Source organism: Zingiber officinale, chromosome 6A, assembly GCF_018446385.1.
Source record: "Zingiber officinale cultivar Zhangliang chromosome 6A, Zo_v1.1, whole genome shotgun sequence".
Lineage (NCBI taxonomy): Eukaryota > Viridiplantae > Streptophyta > Magnoliopsida > Zingiberales > Zingiberaceae > Zingiber > Zingiber officinale.
The window spans coordinates 128,082,577-128,096,560 of record NC_055997.1 but is presented as its reverse complement, the minus strand read 5'-3'; the positions used below and the strand labels follow the sequence as shown (position 1 = coordinate 128,096,560).

Here is a 13,984-nt window from a genome sequence, read left to right as displayed (position 1 = left end):
GAATCATCGTCCTCCAAATTTAAAATCGAAGCCTACACCAGACTTGTTCTAACAGAATATAAAAATTTATAGAGAGATTTATTTTTTTAATAGAAAGAAGCGTGGGATTTTAATGTTTTATCCGACACAACAGAATATAAAAATCTCACGAGCTTCTTCCGATGCCAAGTTCTTAGTCCAAAGCCTGCATACATTCATTTGATTTGATTTTGTTTTTATATTTTGAAAGACAAATCATTTTGCCTCTCACAACTTTTGGTAAAAAAAAAAATCCTAGATTCTTAATTCTTACAATCAGTATCTAGATTGCCACATCACTTAGACGTAAAATAAAGTTCTAGGTAACAACCTGCTTAAACGTTTGAACGGGCTCATTCTTCTCGTCGTAACTGAGCATTTAAAAAGCAGAAAAGCATTCGGGTGCAAACAGAGCAGGACCGACTAGCCAAATTTGCAAACAGAGCAGGACCGACTAGCCAAATTCGTCAGGGGAAAATTTAAACGGCTGTTTTGCTAAAAGCAGCGATGATATTTTTTTATTTAGCGATGATATTTTTTTATTTAGCTAAAGAACACCTTAATTTTAACACTAAAAATAATATTATTTTTTTCCTATCCCTTCCGTCAATCTTTTAAATCTCTTTTTTCATCATTTTCAATATATCTCTTTTCTCATGATTGAAAAGGAGGATACTATTAGATCTGATATGATTTCATATCAAATTCACTATGAACTTAATATTTTCTTACATCAGACTTATTCTGAACATGATATGATCCAATATCAAATCTAATATGAATTTAATATTTTTCATATTATATATGTTAAGTCTGATATCAAAAATATGAACCTCACGCTGAATCTAATATGATCTAATATCAAATCTAATGTAAACCTAATATTTTTTCATATCACACGGGATCTAATATGATCCAATTCAGTGGATCTAATATTTTTTCATATCAGATTTAAATATTAAAAAACAACATAAAATTTAAAAGATTTACCAGGAACACTATTTTTAATATTTTTTTAATAATTTTAAAATTAAGATATTTCTTTTAACAAATAAGAAAATGGGTCCGTTCTTTTAATAAAAAATCGAAATTTAAAAGCCCACAGGCAGCAGCCGTCACAGGTTCACGTGATGCACATCGGAAGATCAAATCCTCCTCCATGTCTCGCTGTCGGTCACTGTCTAAGCTTTCTTCGCACGCCCACGCTCCTCGAAAGTTTTGCAATTCGAAAAAAGATGGGCCCGCCCTCCCAGCCAGTTGCCAGGTAATAACAATTCACAAAGAAACAAAGATAAATTTTAAAAAAAAAGAGGCGCACAATGCTACACTGAGCTGGGCCCCAGCCACACACAGCCGTAGGCCCGTAGCAAGTCTGACAACACTGCACTACTACAGCAGCTTCAATTTCAACAGCAGCATCAATTATTGACCAAAAATACAAGGGGAATAGGAAGAGTAACGGCAGGCATAGAGTAACAACAGGCATAACAACAGGCATCTACAAATTCCAACGGCAGGAAAATGACCTAATGCTGAGCTCATCCTCCTGCTCCAGGCGAACTACGAGAGGATACGCAACGCTGTTACTGCTGCTGCGATCGCCGTTAAAATCGAGTGCAATGGCGAGATCTGTTGCCGATCGCGTGTGGTTAGAGTTAGCGATCAATGAGAAGTACGCATGAAATGGTTTATGCGGTGTGGCGTACCGTTGTTGACGCGGATATGCTGAAATATCCGGACTCGCCGTCGAGCCCGCCGCCGGATCCGCCTAATCCGGCCGTCGAATTGGAGTTTCCGCCCTGGTGCGGCGTCAGGCCGGCGATATTGTATACCGGAGTGCCATCTGGCTTGAAGAGGCCGTAATTCCTCTCCGATGACGGTCCCGGCTTCTGGTTCTCGTTGAAGAGGGCGAATACGTAGGCACGTAGGGGCGTCCCCGGCACCAGCGGTGTACCCTTCTGCGCCGCCACCAGGCGCATTAGGTTGTTGCTGTACCGCTCGGCGTTAGCCAGCGTAGCCCCCGTCTCGTTGGCGTCGCCCGCTGACGGCCACCCTGTCTCCGAGATCCGCACCTCCACGGCGCTGCCTTTGGCGGACATGGCCGCGAAAATGGCGTGGTAGACGGCGTCGATTTGGGCGTGGAGAAGGTTGGTGTATCGGAGACCGGTGGCAGGGTCGGTGAAGGTGGGGCAGGCTGGATCGAGGAGGGCGTAGTTGAGCGCGACGCCGGAGGGGTCCTCCGCGTAGGCGAAGTAGGGATAGGCGTTGACGAAGAGAGGCGCCCCGGTGTGAGCGTGGAACGCAAGGAGGGGGCGGACGTAGGTGAGGAGGTCGGGGCGGAAGACGGCGTTGGACGGGGGGTAGGAGGGGGTAGCGAGGACGGCGAGGGAGTGGGCGGAGGTGACGATGACTTCACGGTCGAGGCCGAGGGAGGCGAGGGCGGAATGGAGGTTGTTCATGGCGGGGACGAGGCAGCCGGAGAGCGCGGAGGAGTTGGCCCCAGTAAGGACCTCGTTACCGACAGTGACGGAGGAGATCTTGGTGGCGGGGTGGAATGCCTGGATGTGGGTGCGGACCCAGGCGAGGGCCTCATTGGGATCGGCAGCGACGGAGGGGAGGCAGCGGTCTGGAAGGCCGACGACGAGCTCGACGCCGGTGTTAGCGAAGGCATGGAGGACGGAAGGGTCTGCGTCATAGAGGCGGACACGGCCGACGCCGACGGATGCAAGGAGGTGGGGAACTGACTCGGGAGGGGGCAGGTTGTTGGCGACGCGGCCGTAGTTGATGCCGACGAGGGCTGCGGATGTGGCGGCGGAGGGAACCGCCAGGACGATGAGGAGGAGCGAAACGAGGAATGATGGAAGGAGATTGGGAGAACGCAGAGGCATGGCTATGGAGGGGAGGGACGACGGATCGGAAGAGTCAGAGGAAGCCGGAAAATGAAAAGGCCAGGGCAGAGCAGACCTGGACTGGTCTGTGAGTGGCATTGGATGATCCAATGAGCAGGCGCAGACAGGGAGAGAGTGGAGAAGCTAGTAGGAAGTGGACCACGGTCATATGACAGGGATCGGCCCATGGCTTCAATCTCGTGCTTACCTGACCGATCCACAGTGGTAAATGTCATTTGTCACAGTCCGTTTGATTACAGTAAGTCAGGATCATTCCATAATTCGCAATGGACACAGTACTTATCAATTGCAGCAAAAAGATGAAATCCTCGCCCCCAGAGCCCCCACCGATCGGACCCACGGTCATCGTGAGGAAGGTAAATCGCAGCACCCGATCTAATATGGGACGGACCGGGTGAGATATAGAGATAGAGAATTTATTCCTCCGCTGCCACTGAATTTCGACCCGACTATCTTATTGCAGCAACTCCCGTCTCAGGATACAGTACTTATCGAGCAATTACACTTGGTGACTGGAACATGTCAAACCTGGACAGGAATAGAAAGTAGAGCACATGTTTCGTTTGGAGGTAGCTCATAGCTGGGCTACATTCACATCGTGGGTGGATAAGGACCACATGCATGATGGTAAGGTTGAAGTTATCTTAAATGAGTTTTTTTTTTTAAAAAAAAAAATCTAAACATAGAACCACTAAAATTTATACATAAATTTTAAATTTAACAAAAATATTCAAATAGTTCGAAAAATAATATCTGCTTGTAAACTGGTCATCAAATTCTATAATTTATATTTTCTAAAAAAACATTTAAATAATACAGAATATGAGTTGGAAAGTGAAAACCTAAATAATGTGGAACATGAGTTGAAGTGCCTTCGGATTATACTATTTTTATTTTGAGCCTGTTCACTAGTCAAAACCTCCTATCTCATGCATCTCATCTCTTGTAACAACTAATATTATGAGTCTAAAGACTCAGCATGTTCAAACTATAATATATATTAATGAATTCTTATAACCATATATTCTAATAGGAAAATCTACACTAACTAATTTAACCGTTAGCTACTTATATTGCATATCATAACTAGAGCGTTAACGTAAACATATGTTTCACAGAGCATAAATGATTTCACAATTAATGCATAACCTAAGCATACCAGAGAATACTCATAAGCATAATTAAAATATAACTCTTAAACCTAACTAGAGCATACACATACGCATAACTAATGCATTAACATAAGCATAACTAAAGTACAAACATGTGCATAACTAAAGCATAATCGCGACCATAATTCATGGAAAGCATGACCGTGAAGATACTACTTGTAGAACATAAACATGAACATAGTTACTCTAGAGCTTAGTTTCATGTTATTGTCCCCTAACAAAGTTGGTAGGGATCTAAACCTTGGATAGGAAACCCCTACCTATACATACTATAACTAATATCTTTGGTAAGTTTTCCGAGCATAGGTCCCTGGTGTTGGTGCAGATTGTACTAACGGTCTAACTCAGGTTTTGATAAATGACAAGGGAGTTAAGTTAGGTGTTTTGTGATCTAATTACTTTACCGAGTGTACAGGAATTGGCAAGTCCGAAGGACCGGATACTATGATGAAATCCAACTAAATCCTTGAGACCGGATAGCTGATGCGAAGTCCAGATAGGTCAACATGCCTATTAGATATCTAATAAGAAGACTGGTTGGGTCCGCAGGACCAGACAACCAGTAAAAGTCTAATTGGATCTACGGACCGGACAGTTGGCATAAAGACCTGGTGGGTCAAGAAACTAGTCAACCAACAGCAAATTGGTAAGTAAATGTAAGTCACTGTAGGCGTCAGTTCAGGTTAGGTCTATTTTGGATCTCTAATTTGAGACCTTGACTAGTTCCTGGTCCTAGGAGGACAGGAAATAATTACTACTTATTTTTCATTATGCTAACTTTGTTTTGCAGGTTAGATGTTTTAGTTTTGGACTAACACAACTTATAGAGTAAAATGAGAGAAAAAGTCTTTGGATGAATAGTACCCGAAGGCGCCTTTAAGTATTAGAAGACGCTTTCACACTATTCATGGAAGGTGTCTTCAATGGCTTGAAGGCGCCTTCCAAGGGATAAATTTTAGACCCCATCGCAAATAAGGTACAGCGAAGTCGGGATCAAATTTACCACGTTGAAGGCGCCTTCAATCTTTATGGAAGGCACATTCCATGCCCTTTAATTATAAGGCAGTCTCGACCAAGCATCTGTTAGGGTCGATTTGTAGCTAGAGGGGGTGTGAATAGCTCATCGCACTTCGGTGATGTGCTTCTTCAATGATGTGTAGCGGAATAAAGAATAAGAAAACACACTCACAACGCTAACAAGTAAATTTACTTGGTATCCACCTCAAGAAGAGGTGACTAATCCAATGATCCACACACGACGTTCACTGCACTAATAAAAACGCTCCTTCTCGGTAACTACCGAAGGTGGAGAAACCATGAACAACACTCACACATACAACAACTCAACACAAGAAGAAAGAAACAATGAATACAAATGAAAACCCCTCGTTTCTTGCTTACTTGTCACTTGTTGTTGCCTCTTGAACATTGGAAGTGCACCAGCACTTGTTCCCAAGAACCTTCACGAACTGGCTGTAAGCAATGGAGAGATCACGTGAAGAATCAGGAAGAATCGGCGTAAAAGCTCCTGAGAAAAACGCTCGCAACAGCTATATACTGTGCACTCCTGCGGCTCCCAAACGATTGGGCTTCATCTTAATCGATTGCCACGTCACATCCCAGCCGTCGCAGCCGCCCATCGCCTGCATCTTATGGAATGGTCAAATCCCAATCGATCGGCTGATCAATTGGGGAGGCTTGAATCGATCGACCGATCGATCCAAGATTCCTCGCGATCGCGCGAGAAAACCAGCTGCCAATCGATCGGTCAATCGATTGGTAATGCTTCTGTGCGCGCGATATAAGCTCCCAATGGATCGGCCGATCGATCGGGATGCTATTTATTGCAACACTCTCCCAATCGATCGGCTGCTCGATTGGGCTTCGATTCAATCGATCAACTGATCGATTGATACCCCCTGACTTGCCTAACTCAAGTCCAAGGTTCCCCAATTCTAATATCTGGTCAACCGTGACTTGTTGGAACTCCTCTTGCCTAGCATCCGGTCAATCTTGACCTGCTGGTACTTCTTCACCAAGTGTCCGGTCAACCTTTTGACCCACTTGGACTTTTCTTCTCGTGCCAAGTGTCCGGTCAACCTTGACCCACTTGGACTTACCGTCTCGTGCCAAGTGTCTGGTCAACCTTGACCCACTTGGACTTACTATCTCGTGCCAAGTGTCCGATCTTTCATGACCCACTTAGACTTCCACCAGATGTCCGGTCACCCTTGACCCATCTGAATTTCCTCTTGCCAAGTATCCGGTCAATATTTTGACCTACTTGGACTTCCCAACACCAGGTGTCCAGTCAACCTTGACCCACTTGGATCTCCACGTGTCTAGCTTCACTCACCAGGTCTTTCCTTCTGCCTTGCTTCACTCACTAGGGTTGTCCATTGCCTTGCTTCACTCACCAAGACTTTCACCTAGCTTCACTCACTAAGGTTTTCACCTAGCTTCACTCACCAGGATTTTTCCACTGCCCCGCTTCACTCACCGGGACTTTCACCTACCTGACTTCACTCATTAGGTCTTTCACCTGGCTTCACTCACCAGGATTTCCAACTGTCTAACCACTAGTTAGGACTTTCCCAGTCAAGTATCCGGTCAACATTGACTTACTTGACTCTTCTTTGTTGGAGTGTATACTGAAAGCCTAAGTTTTGTAAACATTCATTATGAATAAAGAATCACATTTGGTCAAATTATCTACATTTGTTTGTAGTTGTTCAATTAATTTATATTGTAGATAACATAGCATGTGGTGTCATATGCAGAAGATAATGTTATCAGTACCTTATAAATTATAAACAGTAGCTCACGATCAAAATGGAAAGGAACAAACCATTAGAAGGTCGTAGTGTAATTAGGTATCAGTTTATCTTGACTGTATAATTACACTAGTACACTTAGAGTGTATTGAGTAGGACCATTTGAGGTCGTTTCTTTTATACTGATTTTATAAAGAAACAAAGACCTCGGTTATTATGGAAGTGTGTGCTCTTAATCCTAATATAATAACAAGCACATATATTTGATGTTTATTTCTTTAATTTATCAATGGGTGAGATTTAGTTCGATGAATCAATAAGCCCGATAAGTTGGGAAATGGTATCACTTATAGTGTGTGTTGTTGATTATAGAAGGAAACTGTGTCCTAGAGATACTAGGTTGAGAATGTCCCCAAGAGGAGCTCATAAGGATTGTCATGTTAAACCCTGCAAGTGGACTTAGTCTGACATGACGATAAGGTTGAGTGGTACTACTCTTGGACTAAGATATTAATTAAATGAGTTGTCAGTAACTCACTTAATTAGTGGACATTCGATATCTTAAACACAGGGAGACTAACACACTCATAATAAGAAGGAGCCCAAAAATGTAATTTGGGATTGGTGCGGTAGTTCAATGATAGTTCTCTAGTGGAATGAATTATCATTGATAAAATTAAGTTGTGTGTTCAGGGCGAACACGGGATGCTTAATTTTATCGGGAGACCAAAACCAATTCCTCCTCTCGGTCCCTATCGTAGCCTCTTATTTATAGAGTTCTATACCCACCTATACCCACCTTCTATACCCACCTTCTATACCCACCAATTAGGGGCCGGCCAAGCTAGCTTGGGAACCAAGCATGAACCCAAGTTAGTAGGGCCGGCCAAATTAAATTAAAAAAGAAATTTAATTTTAATTTTTATTATTATGTGGAAGATATAATTTAAAGAGAATTAAAATTAAAATATCTCTCTTGTAAAAGATCTACAAAAGATTAAAGAAAGAGATTAGATCTCTTTCCTTATTTGTAGATTGGAGAGATGTTTTATTTTCTCTTTAAAAATTATTCACATGTTGATAAAATTAAAATTATAGAAATTTACTTTTATCAACCATGAAGAGATTTTAAAGAGAAATTTTATTTTTTTAAAATTTCCGGAAACAAATTAGGAAGTTTTAATTGTTGATTAAAACTTGTCTAATTTTTTCCTTCATTGATGTGGTCGGCCATTGGTTTGTTTGGGAAATTTTATTTTATTTTTCTCAAATTAAATCATGTCAAGGAAATTGAGGAAATTTTATTGTAATTAAATTTCCTAATTTGCCTAGGCCAAGGAATATAAAAGAAGGGGTGAGGGTGCCTTCATGAGACACAACCTCTATTATTTTCTCTCCCTTTTTTGTTCCTTGGTGTGGCCGGCCATCCTCTCCCTCTCTTCTTCTTGTGGTGGCCGAACCTCTCTCCCTTCCTTGGAGCTCTTGTGGTGGCCGGATACTACTTGGAGAAGAAGAAGAAGAAGGAGAGAAAGCTAGCATCTCTTGGAGCTTGGTTAGTATTTTGGTTTTCTTCTTTGGTGAAGTTCTTCCTTTGTGGCCGAACCTTGCTTGGAGGAGAAGAAGGTGGTTGGTGGTTTCTCATCTCGGTAGATCGTTGCCCACACAACGTCCGAGGTTAGAAGAGGAATACGGTAGAAGATCAAGAGGTTTTTCTACAAGGTATAACTAGTCATTTTTATTTCCGCATCATGCTAGTTATTTATGGAAATAATACCAAATACAAGAGGCTTACGTTCTTGAATTTCGAATATGTTTTTTCGATGCTGTGTTCTTTTGTTTTTTTTCTTTTCCTTGTGATTTGATTGTTCTCTTTGGTTAACCTAAAGTTATTTTAGGAAATTAAATATTAGCTTTCTATAAAAGGTTTTGTCTAGTCGGTGGTGGTTGCTCCCATATCCAAGAAGGCCATGTGCATCGCCACGTCAGTACTGGGAACCAATTATGGAAATTAATATTTAATGAAATTAATAACTTAAGGAGACTTGGGTCGAACGTGTAAAGTTCCGCAGGAGATCCAAGTCAAAACCTAAAAGAACAAATAGATTAAGTTTTGGATCAAACGTGTTAAGTTCCGCAGGCGATCCAAAATTTAATTTAAAAGAACACATGGTAGCTAGGAAAAGATTCAGACCTTTGTACAAAATTTTTGTACAGTGGAACCTATAGGTTTTCCGAGTAGCAACCAACATTCTTCACATCTAACTGGTCAGTCCTTGACCAAAAGAAAATTGTACCAACAATCTCCCCAATTGGATGATTACATATGCAATCTCCATGTATTGTCAAACATCAAAATCCAACATCAAGACTCAAGCTTGAGCCAACTCAAGCTTAATCAACCTGGTCAACCTAACCTAGAGGATATTGCACCAACAACATCAACCAACAACTACTATACGAGCTACTACGCATTTATTTGAGGTTCTGGTTGCTCTGATTTCCTGCTGCGCCTGACAACTGCTCCGAGGACTTCGATTGCGGCTGACAAATCTGTTGGAGGATCGGTGGCCGGCTAGAAGGGGGGTTAAATGGACGGTGCCCCCAATAACTCGCTTCCTACGTATTCGTTAGTGCGCAAGCGGAAATACAAACAAACACAAATAGAAAGCTAAACACTAAATACAAGAATGGAAATGCAAACCGCTAACACGTTCGTTTACGTGGTTCGGAGATAACTTGCTCCTACTCCACGGCGTGTCCGTAAGGTGGACGATCCCTCAATCCGTCGGTGGATTAGTCCCCGATAAACTCCGGCTAGCTCAACCTCCTTGTGGGTGGAGAAACCTCACCACAACTCCAACCAAGAACATTTGGACACAAGAGAACCTTGAGCACTTTGGTGACTACTAATTAGGCTTTAACCAAGTCTAATTTCGTCGCCTTGGCCGGCCATACCAAGCTCCTTCTTATAGAGCTTGGAACAAATCAGAACCTGATTTGCCCGTTACCAGTCGACTGGTCCTTGCACCATCTGCTACAGTGCATCAGTCGACTGATTCATCACCAGTCGACTGCTACAGTGCGCTACAGTAACTGCTACTGTACGCTACAGTAACTGCTACAGTGCCGCTACAGTAAAACCCTAAAACTAGGATTTTACTCCGAGTACAATCTCTCATGCACTCGTACCCTCACGACTCACTTGACTCTTCTTTTGCAGCCTTGACCTTTTGCCTTCAAGCTTACTTCCTTTGGCTCTCGTCCCTCGGATGCATCCAAGCCCGCGGCTCGTCCCCAATGCCATCCTTCGCGTATGCCTCGAAGTCGCTTCCCTCGGCCCTTGTCCTCGCTGTCTTGTCCACGGTCCCTCGGATGCTTCATCCTTCACCGGACCCGAAGCCGTCAACCTGAGTCACATGTGTCACCTGCAGTCCTGCACAACTCAAGTACACATATCAAATAACGAGGGTAAACCTAACTTAAACCTTTTGCCCAAACACCAAAACACACGGTCCCGCGGACCATTGGGATTGCTCCAACAATCTCCCCCTTTTTGGTGTTTGGCAATACGTTTAAGTTAGGAAAAACATATAGCAAAACAATATGCTAAAACAAATGGACTTACGATGCCAAGGCTACACACTTGGACTTACACCGCCGAATGGACTTACGTTGCCAAGGCTACACACTTGGCAACCGCCGAATGGACTTACATTGCCAAGGCTACACACTTGGCAACCGCCGAAACAATGCACTAAGCATTGGAACCTATCACAAGGCTCCCCTACACCTAAGCTCCCCATTGAGCTAGGATTTTCCCACAGGGCTTTTTAAGAACCTATCCCAAGGCTCCCCCTACGCAAAGGAACTTAAGGTTTTCCCAATTAAACCTTACTTCTCCTCCTTTGCCTAACATCCAAAAAGTTCTCTAACAATATCCCAATTGTTGAAAACTTATCATCCAAACTGACCCTAAACTCATGTATTAATCCCCCTTGGATCCCATACATCTAAGCGAGTTGACATGGTCACAAACCAATGCTGAAAACAGTTTCAGACTGGTATCAGTCGACTGCCCTGAGTGCCAGTCGACTGCCCCCTTCGACAGAACCTTACAGAAGCATTCTGTGGTCGAAATCTACTGTTACCAGTCGACTGGTATCATCACCAGTCGACTGGTATCGACAAAATGAGCTTACAGAGACATTCTGTGCTTAAAAACACTGTTACCAGTCGACTGGTACCCTATTTCTGAAAAAATCAACCTTTTCAGGCCAACTTCAGAAATACACCAGAAATTCCCTAGACCTCCAAAAATTCCCAAATTTTGTGGAGAGGTCTATTGTACCCTTGTCTACTTGGGAAAAATACATTATAAAATGTATCTATCACCAATCCCAAGATTGATACAAAATCTAAAACTAGCTAAATGGTTCAATTGAACCTTGACCTAAAGTCCTAGTTTTGGCTTGCTCTTGATGTATTTGCTCATACCAACCCACAATGCATCCCTAGCATTGGTTTATATGGCATCTATACATCCAAAACCAATTATCATGCAAAATGATCCCAATGTCATATTTCCTTGCATGAAACATAATCCATGTGTGCCAAATCCCTAGGTTTGAGACTCAAGTCCGTCTCTAAACCATTTGACACACTCCATGGCTTCTCTAGACCCCCAAGTAGAACCCACCTGAGATCCATTGACCATGGGTCTCAAATTGACTCTTGGAGCTCCCCCTAGAGCTCTTTACCTTAGTCACCTCCCTAGGTGACTCATCTATTGTGACCAAACCACAATGATGTCCCTTAGAAGATCTCCTTATCTTCTTGACCTTGGACACATCATCCTTGCCATAGTCATATGCAACCCTAGCATATTTATTTTTAGCCTTGGATGGCTCTCCCTTGCCCTTATCATATGCCACCTTAGCACATGGTCTCCTTTTGACCTTGGAGACACTAGATCGGTATCCCAAACCCGATCTATCATTGTTGGGTTTTTGACTCCCCAACACCATACTTAATCCCTTAGATCCAATAGTGAATCTCTTAAGGAATTTCTCTAAACCATCAAGCTTTGCCTTCAAAGCTTGATTCTCCCTTTCTAGGTTCCTAACCCTAGAGTCAACATGTCCACCTTGGACATTCCTAGACCTACCCTTTCTAGGCATATGTCTCCCCTTCTTGGGATTAATGTCTTGGTTCTCTATTACCTTCTTCTCCTTAGGTAATGAGAATTTAACTTTCCTAGGTCTATCATTTCTAAATTTATCATGCATAGATTTCCTAGGGTTATGATCCACATTTACCCTACTTCTATCGTGATATCTAAATCCAAAATTTTTCATTGCTACATAATGATAATCATTATTTCTCCTAGCATGCATGGGAACATAAGAATTTGAATTTGAATTACACTTCAAATTAGGGTATACCTCCCTTACCCTTGAAGCTCCCCCTTGACTTGAGCTCCTCTTCTTCTTCTCCCATTTCTTTAGATGCTCCAACTTCTTGAACTCTCCCTTCCTCGAGCATCTTGTGTGGTAGTGTCCAAGTTCTCCACAAGTGAAGCATCTAATGTGCTTCTTCTCCTTCTTTTTCCTATCACTCAAATTAGATTCTAAATGAATTGAATTGAGTTTAGGAGATACCTCTTTCTTACCCATAGGACATCTACTCTTATAGTGTCCCTTCTCCTTGCAACCGAAACAGATTATGTTGTTCTTTGACTTCACTTCGATGGAGGTGCTCACTAGGTTGACCTCCAAGACCTCTTCTTCACTTGTCTTGGACTCTTCTTCAACCCTTGAGGATGTTGATGCAACTTCATCCTCCTTCTCCTCCTCGGATGTTGAGCATGACTCAACTTCCGTTTGCTCCTCCTCAACTTGAGCAACTAGACCCATCTCAATGGGTTCTTCTTCCTCTTGTGTAGGTTTAGGTTCTTCTTGTAGAACCATCTTCACCTTGCTCCACAACTCGTGGGCGTTCTTATACTCACCTACACCATTTATCACATGATTAGGCAAAATATCAATCAATATAGATATTACCTTTGAATTTGCCTCCGATCGTGTGGTTTGCTCCTCCGTCCAATGTCATGGTCGGAGCTTCTTCCCGTTCTTGTCTTTAGGGATTTGAAATGGCTCTTCTACCACCATCATTGTGTCCCAATCCGTCTCGAAGAAGTTCTTCATCTTCACCATCCAAAAGGTGATGCCCCATAAGCTTCCTCCTTCGAACTTTGGCGGATTTATCAAGCCGGTCATCTTTGCTTCCTCGGCGGTTAGTCCGACGGAGAGCGACCTCGCTCTGATACCACTTGTTGGAGGATCGGTGGCCGGCTAGAAGGGGGGTTGAATGGACGGCACCCCCAATAACTCGCTTCCTACGTATTCGTTAGTGCGCAAGCGGAAATACAAACAAACACAAATAGAAAGCTAAACACTAAATACAAGAATGGAAATGCAAACCGCTAACACGTTCGTTTACGTGGTTCGGAGATAACTTGCTCCTACTCCACGGCGTGTCCGTAAGGTGGACGATCCCTCAATCCGTCGGTGGATTAGTCCCCGACAAACTCCGGCTAGCTCAATCTCCTTGTGGGTGGAGAAACCTCACCACAACTCCAACCAAGAACACTTGGACACAAGAGAACCTTGAGCACTTTGGTGACTACTAATTAGGCTTTAACCAAGTCTAATTTCGTCGCCTTGGCCGGCCATACCAAGCTCCTTCTTATAGAGCTTGGAACAAATCAGAACCTGATTTGCCCGTTACCAGTCGACTAGTCCTTGCACCAGTCGACTGGTGCCAGCCCAACGGCTCTTTCAACGGCTATGCTACAGTGCATCAGTCGACTGATCCATCACCAGTCGACTGCTACAGTGCGCTACAGTAACTGCTACTGTACGCTACAGTAACTGCTACAGTGCCGCTACAGTAAAACCCTAAAACTAGGATTTTACTCCGAGTACACTCTCTCATGCACTCGTACCCTCATGACTCACTTGACTCTTCTTTTGCAGCCTTGACCTTTTTCCTTCAAGCTTACTTCCTTTGGCTCTCGTCCCTCGGATGCATCCAAGCCCGCGGCTCGTCCCCA

The 13,984-nt window shown here is 43.3% G+C and overlaps 1 protein-coding gene across 1 annotated transcript; it reads right to left on the bottom strand.

The window, feature by feature from the left end:
* Positions 1–1,283: 1,283 nt before the first annotated feature.
* On the bottom strand, positions 1,284–3,087 carry LOC121998001 (glucan endo-1,3-beta-glucosidase 10-like). The gene is made up of 2 exons (XM_042552711.1): positions 1,725–3,087; positions 1,284–1,647 (listed from the first exon to the last, which is right to left on the bottom strand). The coding sequence occupies exons 1-2, from the start codon at positions 3,003–3,005 to the stop codon at positions 1,579–1,581; spliced, it is 1,350 nt and encodes a 449-aa protein (XP_042408645.1). The 5' UTR covers positions 3,006–3,087; the 3' UTR covers positions 1,284–1,578.
* Between the last annotated feature and the right edge of the window lie 10,897 nt (positions 3,088–13,984).

Coding starts and splice junctions, on each gene's coding strand:
- LOC121998001 (XM_042552711.1), bottom strand. CDS start 3,005: ATGCCACTCACAGACCAGTCCAGGTCTGCTCTGCCCTGGCCTTTTCAT. Junction 1,648..1,724: donor GCATATCCGCGTCAACAACG/GTACGCCACACC, acceptor GATCGGCAACAG/ATCTCGCCATTGCACTCGAT.